The sequence below is a fragment of the Populus alba genome, chromosome 6 (assembly GCF_005239225.2).
Source record: "Populus alba chromosome 6, ASM523922v2, whole genome shotgun sequence".
Taxonomy (NCBI): domain Eukaryota; kingdom Viridiplantae; phylum Streptophyta; class Magnoliopsida; order Malpighiales; family Salicaceae; genus Populus; species Populus alba.
The window spans coordinates 21,145,711-21,158,341 of NC_133289.1; the positions used below are offsets into that span (position 1 = coordinate 21,145,711).

A 12,631-nucleotide genomic window follows, 5' to 3' on the forward strand; every position below is an offset into this window, starting at 1 on the left:
CTTAATTCATCATTTGCATGAAAATAAATTCGGTTTTGCTACGTTCCAGGAAAGCAAACACAAACAAGTTGGGAATTTTTATTTTTATTTTAGGTTTTTTAGCATGAAAATCAAATAGAAAGTAGTAATTAAGAAAGAAATAGGAGAGTTGAAAAAGATGAGAGATGAAGAACTAACCTCTGGTAGCAATCTGTAGAAGGAGAATAGATTGGAGACGACAGTCAGGGAGGCAAAGAGAGCGGGACAGCAAGGATTCTGTGGTTTTATAGGAAATGCTATTCAAGTCGCTTCCCCAGGATAATACCATGCGGTTCTTAAGGAGTTATACATGGACGGTTCGATTTTGATCAGGAAGTTAAGGATGCTAAAATTCAAACGAGATTAATAATATCATGTGAGCCTGACTGCCACGTAAGTCTTAACGAATTTCTCTCAGCTTTCCACAATAATTGTTATGTACCATATACATAATATAATTGCAACCTAAAACAACCATGTTATTTATTATTTTTTTCCTGTTTAGACTTTGTTAAAAAGAATGTCACTTAGGGAATTGGGAAATTATTGCCTTTTTTTTTTAACACTCCAATACTGCATAAATATAGGAGTAATTTCAAATTTGTAAGAGATTTATTTATTTATCTATTTTCTTTTTTGAAATTGATTCTGAAATAAGCATAGACTAGTAGCAGCAGTAAAGCAACCACAGTATATTTATTCCATGGAAAATATTTTTTAGATTTTTTTGTCTTTTTTTTTTAATTAAAAAAATATTCTTAACTGTTAAAATTTAATAAAATATTTTAATTTATGAATAGCAATCAAATTATAATATTATCCAACTTATTTTAATCATCCACAATCATTACAACCATTACCTTCTCTTTTACACCACCACCACCATGATTATTTTATTATCATTTCAACATAATTTCATTACCATCATCAATTTCAACATCATCATATACCACTACTATTTTATAATTGTCTTATAACCTTTCTCATTCACCATCACCGCAATTTCACCACAATCACATCTTTTTTTTAATTATCACAATCATTTAACCATTACCTTTGCCACTATTATAAGTTTTTTTCACTAATATTATTATTTCACCACTAAAAATTATCTTACATCTAAAACATTTTGGATAAAATTATTTTGCATGTAATTTTTTTTATTTATAAAATATTTTTCAACAAAACAAACGGAATATAAGAAGTGTTGTACACTTAAGATGTTTCCATGTTGCTTCTGTTAAGTTACTCCAATGTCCCTTTTTAAAAATTAAAAAAAAAAATCTATAAAATTGTAAGGGTAAAATAATTGTCTTTCAACCTATTCTTTTGAATATGAGATGAACATAATCACGTATATATATATGGTTAAATTAAAGTAAATATAATCAAATATGCTATAGGACTAGTGTTTATCAAACCCCACGGACCAAACTTGACAGATCAATCTAATCTATTTACTATCAACCTGAAACCTGACCTATGACAAATTAATGAAAAACTTGATTTTGTTTGACCAAAACAATATAGTTACATGATTTAAAATTAAAAAAAAAAAAAGATAAATCCAAACCAACCCATCCACTTGGAACCTAGAGCTTGAGCACATGAGTGGCAAACATGAAAAGGGTATTTAAAATTATAGTACAATTAAAATAATTTTTTGTTTAAAATATTTAAAAATATTTGTTCGTTTAAAAATATTTTAAAATACATATTTTTTCTACTTACTATAAAAAATGGCGGTCACAGTTTGAGCATGAAGATTTTAGTCTGCCAACATTCGGAATGCAACACCGAACTGCATCATTATCTTCTTGGAAGTTGAATCGTTTAGGGAGCATTTCCCAAAAGCAACAATGCTATTGATTCCAAAATTTCTTATTTTAGTATCATCCATTCAAATAACTGTTCTTGCACCGTTCATGGTGCGGTACAAGGCTTTTCACTCTCACTCTGTTCTCATAACTTACAAAATTAGAGGTCTCGTCTAGCCAGACAACACGCACTTCAAGTATCAACTTAGCGCAGTCATACAGCTCATAATCCTGGAATTGGGAACTGGGTTGTAAGTGCTTCAACTCTTCTTTGAAGATCTGATACTTTATCTGTTAGAGGGAAATCAGGGGATTTAACAAACTTTAAGAAATCCTGGAGCTTGGATCCGGATACTGATTTTTTAGCTTCAAGACTTATTTGTACTCCTTCATGAATCAAGTCGGCGGTAGCTACAAATTCTCTCTCTGTAAATCCTCTGGTAGTCATCGCAGGGGATCCAATGCGAATGCCACCAGGAACTAGGGCGCTCTTATCACCTATTTAAATTAGCAGAGCAGCCATAAGCAAGGAGCGGCAATAAAGGAAAAGAGATTGGGATTGAGAGAGACAAGGAAAGAGAATGTAGAACAAGGCTAACCAGGCACAGAATTCTTGTTGAGGGTGATAGAAGCAATGTCAAGGATTTTCTCCACCCGAGCCCCATCAAGTCCCTGTTGACAGAACATATATTGATAAATTTGCGAGAAGTAAATGGGGACAGATGCCACCGCTGAAAAATGATGCATAAAACAGTTTGTCATAGTAAGATGCTATGTGGTCAAAATAGTGACCATGTCCTTTCAGGTTAAAACTCTGCAATAAAAATCAAAGATTACAAAATCAGGCCGAACCAATTCATAAGCATTACAATGATCATGTACAGACAGAAGTGCTCTCAACAATACAGGATCGAACACAAACTACATTGATGCATTCATTGACAAGTGACATCATATGGTTAGGATGCTTCCGAGAATTGGTTCATAGCATCTTATACAGCGTTTATGAACAATATATGGTTAAGATTCTTCTGAAAATTGACCATAACATCTCATGCTCTTTTTGCAGCAATGTTACAAAAATTGATTTTACACTTGAGATTATGATATCCAAGTAATGGCAAAGGGCATTCATATGCTGGGAAAAACCTTAATGGCGACAGATAACCAGCAAAAAATTGCAAAACATCTCAGGAAATAACGGAGACAATGAAGCAACAAGACACTTACCAATGGCCTCAGATCTACAAGAATGAGATGATTGTCGCTCCCACCAGAAACCAGTTTATATCCTAATTCAACCATTCGGTTTGCAAGTGCTCTAGAGTTACAGATGACCTACAGGGAAAAGCAAAAAGAATAAGTTTGGATGAATTAAAACATATCCTGGACCATGTTTAACCAAGAGAGTACAGTACCTGCTTCTGGTAAGCTTTAAATTCAGGGGATTGTGCATGCTTCAAGCAAACTGCCAGTCCACCAATTGTGTGATTATGAGGACCGCCCTGCACAACATTTCACAAACTCTGTTAGTTTTAGAATGATGTGAAGGTGAAACTCCATAAAGCAGAAAATCTAAATCAACTTCTAACATGCATTAGCAACCCACTTGTAAGCCTGGAAAAACAGCATTGTTGATGGCAGATTCCATGTCAACTCCTAGAACAGGATCCTTTTTGAAAAAGATCATTCCACCTCTTGGACCTCGTAGGGACTGAAGAGAAATTAGAGAATTTTCAGGTCGTCTATTTGCAGATCAACACAGCGAGAGTTGCTATTCGCATGTCAATTGACAACAAAATTATGCAGGGCACATTCACATCAAATTAAGATCCATACAAAATGCGCAATGCTATATCCCATGCTAGACCAGGAAACATGGAGCGGCATTGGGCCCAAACTGTTAGTAAATACCAGAAAAATCTTCTTGAATAGTCATCTGGACTTACCTTGTGTGTTGTAGTTGTCACAACATCACAGTACTCAAAGGGGTCGGCAACAACAGAAGCAGCAACAAGACCACTTATATGAGCCATATCCATCATGAGAAAAGCACCGACAGCATCTGCAATCTTTCAATACATATAGAATGTAGTTAGTTAGCTGTTAAAGCAGGGGAAAATAGGGGCAAAAATCACCTTGTGCCCCTATATTTTTAATTTAGAGTCATATCACACCCTCTACTCCATTTTCCATCATGACAACCCTTCTGCTTAAACTTTTGGAACTTTTTAATCCTTCCATCCACCTCTGTCATGGAAGTCTGTTGGTTTATTAATGCTATCAGTTGATCAACCCTTAACCAATTAAATATAAACAAGTGTTCATTCTAAAAGTCATCAGATACCCCTGTACTACACAATTTTGGCCAAATTAACCCTTTTGCTATGAATTAGACTTAACTAATAAATAAAGCATAAAGTGATTGATTTGATTAATTTGTGGATTATCAAGTTACATCAGCAAAAATAAAATTTAAGCCTAAAAAAATGTAAATAAATATTTAAGTCATTAATTTTATGCTTTATTTAAAATAAAGCATAAAAATTAAAAATTATTGAAAAATTATAAGGTTAGGTTTAATAATTTTTCATGTTTTATTTTATTAGCTAGACTAATTTAAATACCTAATAATAATTAAATCCTTCATTTTTTTGCTTTATTTTATTAGTTAAGCCTAATTTATTGCGAAAGGGCTAATTTGATCAAACTTATATAGCAGAGGGGGTATTTGATGACCTTTAGAATAGACATGTGTTCACATCTAATTGGTCAAGGACCAGTCAAATGAGAGCATTAGTCGAACTAGAAGACTTTCGTGACAGAGTTGGATGAACGGGTTAAGGGAGTCAAAAGTTGAAGTAGAAGGGTTGGCATGGCTCAAAATAGAGTAGAGAGTTTGATATGACTAAAAGTTGAAAATACAAGGGCACAAGGTGGTTTTTGCCCGGAAAAACAAGGACAAAAAATATGCAAAACAAGATTAACAGCATGTAACATCTACCTTCCTCATGCGAGGATAATCAAAATCTCGAGGATAAGCACTAGCACCAGCAATAATGAGTTTTGGTCGAAAGAGGATAGCTGTTTTCTCAAGCATATCATAATCAACCAGGCCTATAATAAGTGTTGGGGAAAAGGATTAATAAACATCACCAAACCAATATAGTCAACCATTTTCTCCTAATCTGATAACAATGAAATATCACCTGTAGATTCATCAAGTCGATATGGCATAGACTCAAAGTAAATTGATGTCCCAGATACCCGCCTTTTAGGAGTCATGAACCCATGAGACAAGTGTCCCCCATGAGGCAAGTCCAAACCCTAATTTAATCACATTAAATATAAATATAAAGATTTTGCATTGTGAAACTGCAAAAGCATTAATCAGAGAGAGACAGAAACAATTTACCATGATTCGGTCATGTGGTTTAAGAAGTGCAGTATAAACCTCAAAATTAGCAGGGGATCCAGACAATGGTTGAACATTAACACCCCACTTATTTCCATCCAAGTTAAATGATGCCAGAGCCCTTTTTTGACAAAGGATTTCAAGCTCATCAATGTACTCATTTCCACCATAGTATCTGCAATATATAGACAATCATCAGGCTATAAAAGACATTCAAATTTTCAACACAAAAAAGAAAGGCATCTAAATGAAAGAAATTTACCTTTTACCAGGAAGTCCTTCAGAATACTTATTTGTTAAGCACGAACCAACTGCTTCCATCACTGCTCGAGATGTGAAATTCTCTGATGCAATCAGTTCAAGGCTTTTGAACTGCCTATCCTTTTCCTTTTTTATAATTCCAAGCACTTCAGGATCAGCTTCACTAAGTCCATAATCTTTGAAGCTACTTATGTCAGCTAGGCAATTATGACAAAAAAATCCATTCACAAAGAGTCAGTCTCACCACTCATCACCAACAGATTCTATCTAGAATCATATTATATATCATTCTATTTGTCATTCTCGTTGCATAAAGCCAACCAAACAGTTAAATAAATAACTGACGTATTCTAGTTGAAAATTGATAGCCCTTAAAACCTAGAAACTCTGTGACAACATTTGAAATACAGCTAAAATATATCAACAAAGCACAACTTTTTTCTTAAGAAACCAACCCTTTCAATACAATCACAACAATTACATACGGTCTATGTTCACTTGTTCGGACTTCAAGAGACGAGCAGAAGAACAATAAAAAAGAACAAAAGATATTATGGTTACCTCCAGTTTCAGGGATAGGCACAGAAACAGAAGAGGGGGGTCTGCCAGTGACCAAGCTTCCTTCAAGGGAAGAAGCCCTGCATGGCTTCACTGAATTAAGCTTAACTTGATATGGAAACCCAATGATAACACTCCTTTTCATTGGAAAGGCTAGCCCTTTTGACAAAACAGGCTGTTGCAAAGAACCCATCACTGCGGCTCCACTGGTGGCTTGCATTTCTAGATTTTTACAGACACCTCACCAAAAAAGTACCTACAAATTCCAATCAAATAATATAAGAACTCAGTCAGAAATTTAAATTTCTGTTTAACGGAACCATCAGGCATGGTAACATCAATTTCACAAGGAACAAAAATGGAAAAAGGAAAAAAAAATATGAAGGGAACTAGCTTGCCTTCAAAATCTTGTTTGCCTTTATCTCTCTGGGTCTCGAGCCGTGTGTGCAGTCGATTATAAAGCAAGTTTGGAGAGAATTGTGCTAAAAACCCTAGTCTTTGCTTGAAAAGTGTGAGCCGCGCTTTTTGAGAAGATAATAATAATCTATCTATATATATTATTTTAAGGACATGTCTTAAAAATAATCAAACTATCTTTAATGATTAAAGTCAATTTTAAAAACAAAATACATTATTATTATTTATGTATTTTTTTACTTTTAATTTTATTATTATTATAACCCATGACGAGCTAATAAGTTAGTAAAATTCTAAAATTAAACACAATTTATAATTAAACAAAGTATTTTATTAGACAGCAAAATCCTTAAAGTTTTAATATCCGTTACATGTATTAAGGGACTTTATTGAAAAAGTAAACATATTGTCTTACTTAGAAAATATTCTACATGCCAAGATAAAAAACTTTATTCCATATATGCCAAAAATTATAAGTGTCTTGCTTCTTCATTTCATCTTCTCCTCCTCTTCAATTGAGAATGAGGGAAATTGTGTTTTTTTTTTTAAATAAAATATTTAAAATTATTTTTTATATTTTTAGATCCTTATTTTATATTAATAGAAAAAATATTATTTTAATATATTTTTAAATAAAAAATATTTTAAAAAATAATTGATATAACATCCTTAAACAATTTTTTATTATATATTTTTTAATCTCCATTTGCAATTGGGATAAAGTAGGAGGAGCATCTCATCCACGTCCAAGATGAGTTCAAGTTGTTCCTTTTCTTTTTCTTTTTCAAACACACATGTGTTCTGGCAAACGCATCTTCAACTTAATTCAGTGTATATAAAGACGGTTGAGTGTATGGTTGTAGTTATTTTTTAAAATATTTTTTATTTAAAAATATATTAAAATAATATTTTTTATTTTTAAAAATATTTTTTAAATTAACATATCAAAATGATCTAAAAGTATAAAAATATTAATTTAAAATAAAAAAAATTAATTTTTTTTAAAAATACTTTTGAAATGGAAAAATAAATAAGATCTAAAAAAATATCATAAAAATACTCAAACAAATCTCATATATAAATTCAGACTTAAAAACCTAAAAATTTTCACAATGGAATAAAAAAAAACTTATGTAATGAGTAACATTTGCTCCTTTTGGAAAGTAGAATAGCAAGATCAAAAAATTCAACTTTTAATATTGGAATAATTAAAAAGAGAGCCTTGATCGTAAATTTATCAAGTAAAATACTTAAACAAAATTTATTTATTTATTTTTTATAAAGTTATTTTAGCCTTATTATTTAGGTTAAGGGTTTAACAAATTAACATGGTTGACTTCAATTGTTTTTATTATTATTATTTTAATTTTTTTTTTATCCTTCAATAAAGAAATAGTTGAAAACTAAGCTTTATTTATTTTTTATTTTTTTTCTACAAGTTTATCATAATCTCATGATTCGAATTACGGGTTTAATTAACAAGTTAATCCAAGTTGACGCATGTAATTTTTTTGTTCTTTTTTATTTAATATTTTTAATTTTAACTATATAATTCAAGATTAAGTTGATTAAGATTTGATATTTGTAATTTATTTTGATTTTTTTTACATGGTTATCATGATCTTATAACCTGAATCGTAAATTTATCAAATTAATCCAGGCCGATTTAATATATCGCAGCCTCAATATTTTAAAAAAAATATCATTTAATATATTACTAGATCAAAATTTAAAACAAATATATATGTTCCCAATATACATTATAATATATATGTTCCCAATATACAATTATTGTTTTTAGAAAATACGTTGATCGTCATTTCTGGTCAAATTAAACGAAGGCATAAACGATAAGAAGAAGGCTTAGCTACAACGAAACACCATAAAAGCTTCTTTATAATCATGACAAAGTAATTAAATACAAGCATATTCATTTCCAAATAGAAGCAAACATCCTATCGTTGCTGCGCATAAAACGATTGGTAAACTATGTTAAAAATGACCCAAAACGGTGCGTGTTCATCCAAATAAACAAAGAAGCTAGAATTATTCTTATACAATTTTAAAAGCCAAGTGTTAAGAGCATAAAAAATATAAAAAAAGATGAAGTTTCAAGCGATCCTCGCAGAAGCATTAAATTCACCCCGGTGTCCATAAACTGGAAAATTTTACTAGCACTTTATTAATTTTGGCTCCAGGATCAGGAGCTCAGACATGGCGGTGAGCTGTGTTGAATATATTTGATTTTACAACAAAACCCCACAATATTGGTGCTATATATTTTAAGCAACTTGATATTCAATATTTTCTCGTTTTAGCTGCAACCAGCAGCTGCAAAACCAAGCATTCCGTTAGCACCATCATAGATAACCTCGTAGGTCTTTTGCTGATAGTTTCCGAAAATCCCAAATTCACCATCATCCTCATTTGCTGCAAATGCCAGGCAGACCATCTTGACACCGTCCACCGGGTACAGGATTCCCGATGCATCAATATCCACTCCAACCCCACCTTTGAAGGACACACTGACATCAGGAAATGAAACTGTTGTATAATTACTAAAATCATAGCATGTGTCAAGCAGTTCATCCCCGTTTGTCTTGGGATAATTCGACATTTTCCCGTCGAATGCTTCCTTGAGTGCCTTGTATGCTGTAGGAGGCAGCCTCGTGATGACCGTACCGGAGTCGATGATGGCTCCGCTCGTAGTAAAAATTGATGGATCTATTGGTAGCTGGGAACCTCCAACACTTATTCCAACGATGTCAATGCCATAATAAAATGAGAAATCTGGGGATAGTGGAGTGAATCCCGCAGTCTGAGAGACTTTTTCACCAAAGTTCAGGTAGCCGGTAGAGCTAGGTGATGAAGGTAAACAATAAGAGAATTGCCTTTGGTATTTCTCGGCAGTTTGTGATGGTAAGGATTCCGAAGAGGGGCTTAGTCCTAGCAAACCGGCTGCCTGGCCGAACAAGCCATCATTGTTTTGGCCGCACCCAAACAGGAAGTTTGTGACAACGTCCGATGGTGAAATGGTTAGTGTTTCGCTGGCGAAAAATCCTTTGGAGTAGGATTGGTCACCATATACAACTCGGTAGAGGCATGTCGAGTTTGAGACAGAGCAACCCCTTTCACCTACATATGAACATGACAAAGAAGTAAGCTTCAAATTTTTTTTTTTATTCCAGACCATTGTTTTCAATTATGAAATTAATGAAATTTACACGTCAAGAATTTGCCAAAAAAAAAATTACTGGCAGAGAGCAAGTTGCATGATGCTGAGAAACACGAAACATTATTGTACGAGGTTGACTTGGTTGGATCGAACTTTTGATCCTTCTGCGGATAGCAGGACCCCGAGCATGGCTGACATTGAGTCCAAGTGATGCCACTGCCGGTGTCGAATTCAAGGGTAAAACTCTCTTTTGGTGTCCCAAGGCCGACAGTAACCACGTAGTTGCCGGTGCCGAGGGCTATACCAGACTGGGCTGGTAGTTTTGTCGCCATCTCCTCAAAAATGCCATGGCCTGAGTTCTTGGAGAGTCTAGCTTGAATCGAGTCCACTCGAAGTTGGTCTTGGCGGAGGAATTCTACATGTGACCGATCATTCAGTACTTGCATGCACGGACCATACTTGTGCAGAACTTGCAGAGATGAAGCCTTGTCGATCACTGAAACACATAACCTATAGTTAGTGCATTAGGAAGAAAATTAATTTCATTTCAACATCATATATAAAATATACATATGTATTTGTCACACGATCACGAACCCTTACTAGATTGGTCGCAGGAATCTGATGCCAACAGAGAATTGACTTCCAGGGTAAGAACATGTTTTTTTATATGCTCATTTGCTTCAACTGCATAACCCTTCTTCAGAGAACACAAGGGGCATAGAGAGAGAAGAAAAACATAGATGAAACTGGTAAATTTGATGGAAGAAATGAGTCTGGCCATGAAAAACAATCAAGTTGTGTTGCTGCTAATTATGCTCTCTTACAGCTCATAAGTGCTCTACTTTCTTCCCTAGCTAGCCTTTGTATCCTATATATAACACAAGCAAGGCATGGCTCGCCATGAAAGACTTGAAGGAAGGCTGACTTCATCAAATGTACTGAAGTCAGCGTGGATTGTCTCCACTCTAATACTACAAATCGGTCATCACCTGCGCAACTTTTCAACCAATCAAAACAATGGGTCTCAAATTAATTCAATGATTAGGTGATGAATTTATTTTTTAAAAAATTATTAGGTTAAATGTTATATATTTTAGAATTATTAAAAATTTATATAATTATTAATTTTAAAGCTTTGAAAGTTTAACGAAATGTATATGAACTAAACCCAAACACCCATAAATAAAAGAAGAAGAAGAAGAAGAAGAAAGAAATGTATCTCAAGTATCTGTTGTCTCTTTTGGGCCTTAATGCCCCTGTTGTAACAAATACTAATAATAATTAAAAAAGAAAAAAGAAAATCAAAAGGATGTATTACGTTGGCAATAATAAGTTGAAAGGGTGCTATGACTCTAGAAGTAAACTTACATACATGCCCCATCTCCTTAAGAAGTGCCATGGATTTGTGCATGGTGTGTGTGTGTGTAAAAAAAAAAAAACACCTTAAGTCTTAAGAAACGGAAATTGTATATATAAATATGAATTATATTATAAATCTTGGCTCTCTTTCACTTTTGTTTTGATTTTCTAATCCTTTACGCGAAGTTGCGTGGAAGTTTCTCTCTCAAGTTGCTGGGTCCCATTGTCAAATAGTTCAAATCAAACTGGACCAGCTCCTCGTAAAGAATTGATAGGATCCTTAAAATTGAAAACAGTAGAATATGTGCCTCTTTCCGTCTCTCATTCAACCTATTTATTTTTTAAAAACTTTAAATTAATTATTTTTAGTGTTTTTGAATTATATTGATATAAAAAATAATTTTTTAAAAATAAAAAAAATTATTTTAATATATTTTAAAAACATATTTTAAAAAGATAAATAATCACTATTGCAGAAGAAAACAACCATCAAACAGTAGATGTGACTCTTTTGAAGACGTTTATGGCTGGCAATAATTTGTTTGCAATTTCTAACATGACAAGTCATCCCCTGAAACTACAAACTGTGGCTGCATGGATTTCTCCACCATGTGGAATTCTTAATCATTCTCAATCACAGCTCATGCAGGAATTGATGGTTTGTTTTTGTGTAATGTTTTATGTTTTAATAGTGTTTTAATGATTTTGATGTGTTTAATATTAAAAATAAAAATAATATAATATAATTATTATTTTTTTAATATTTTTATTGAGAAATATTTTAAAAAACCATGCTATATTATAATATTAAATACACATTTAGAGCATGATTATTCTTATATTTTAAAAATATTTTTTAAAAAAATTAAAGTTTTTCATTTTTTATTTACTTCAAGCTAATTTATTTTTTTTTAGATTATTTTGATATATTGATATAAAAATTAATTTTAAAAAAATATTATTTCAATATATTTTTAAATAAAAAATAATATAAAAAATAATTACTATCTCACATGTGTATGGAAAGTGATCTTAAATAATTAGAATCGTTCTCAATCACAGCTCATGCAGGAATTGATGGTTTGTTTTTGTGTAATGTTTTATTTTTTAATATTTTTTTAATGATTTTGATGTGTTAATATTAAAAATAAAAATAATATAATATAATTATTATTTTTTTAATATTTTTTATTGAAAAATATTTTAAAAAAACCATGCTATATTATAATATTAAATAGACATTTAGAGCATGATTATTCTTATATTTTAAAAATATTTTTTTAAAAAAATAAAGTTTTTCATTTTTTATTTACTTCAAGCTAATTTATTTTTTTTCAGATTATTTTGATATATTGATATAAAAAATTAATTTAAAAAAATATTATTTCAATATATTTTTAAATAAAAAATAATATAAAAAATAATCACTTTCTCACATGTGTATGGAAAGTGATCTTAAATAATTAGAATCGTTCTCCAGCCAATCAACAGATAAAACAAGCAAATACACGGAAACTTTATTTCCAAAAAATTAATTTACGTGAAAAAAAAAAAAAAAACAGATGGAGACGAGGAGCACTTTACTCCTTTCATTTTAGTTGATCAATT

The 12,631-nt window shown here is 31.9% G+C and overlaps 2 protein-coding genes across 2 annotated transcripts; both read right to left on the reverse strand.

The window, feature by feature from the left end:
- Window positions 1-1,861: 1,861 nt before the first annotated feature.
- Window positions 1,862-6,622, reverse strand: LOC118030822 (serine hydroxymethyltransferase 3, chloroplastic). The gene is made up of 12 exons (XM_035035112.2): window positions 6,468-6,622; window positions 6,073-6,325; window positions 5,513-5,708; window positions 5,251-5,425; window positions 5,045-5,162; window positions 4,840-4,952; window positions 3,785-3,907; window positions 3,445-3,549; window positions 3,254-3,340; window positions 3,066-3,173; window positions 2,435-2,507; window positions 1,862-2,333 (listed from the first exon to the last, which is right to left on the reverse strand). Exons 2-12 carry the CDS (start codon window positions 6,287-6,289, stop codon window positions 2,059-2,061), a joined length of 1,590 nt encoding a protein of 529 aa, XP_034891003.1. The 5' UTR covers window positions 6,290-6,325; window positions 6,468-6,622; the 3' UTR covers window positions 1,862-2,058.
- Window positions 6,623-8,634: 2,012 nt separating this feature from the next.
- LOC118030823 (aspartyl protease family protein At5g10770) lies at window positions 8,635-10,566 on the reverse strand. Its single transcript, XM_035035114.2, has 3 exons — window positions 10,265-10,566; window positions 9,741-10,157; window positions 8,635-9,621 (listed from the first exon to the last, which is right to left on the reverse strand). The coding sequence occupies exons 1-3, from the start codon at window positions 10,443-10,445 to the stop codon at window positions 8,801-8,803; spliced, it is 1,419 nt and encodes a 472-aa protein (XP_034891005.1). The 5' UTR covers window positions 10,446-10,566; the 3' UTR covers window positions 8,635-8,800.
- Window positions 10,567-12,631: the final 2,065 nt, after the last annotated feature.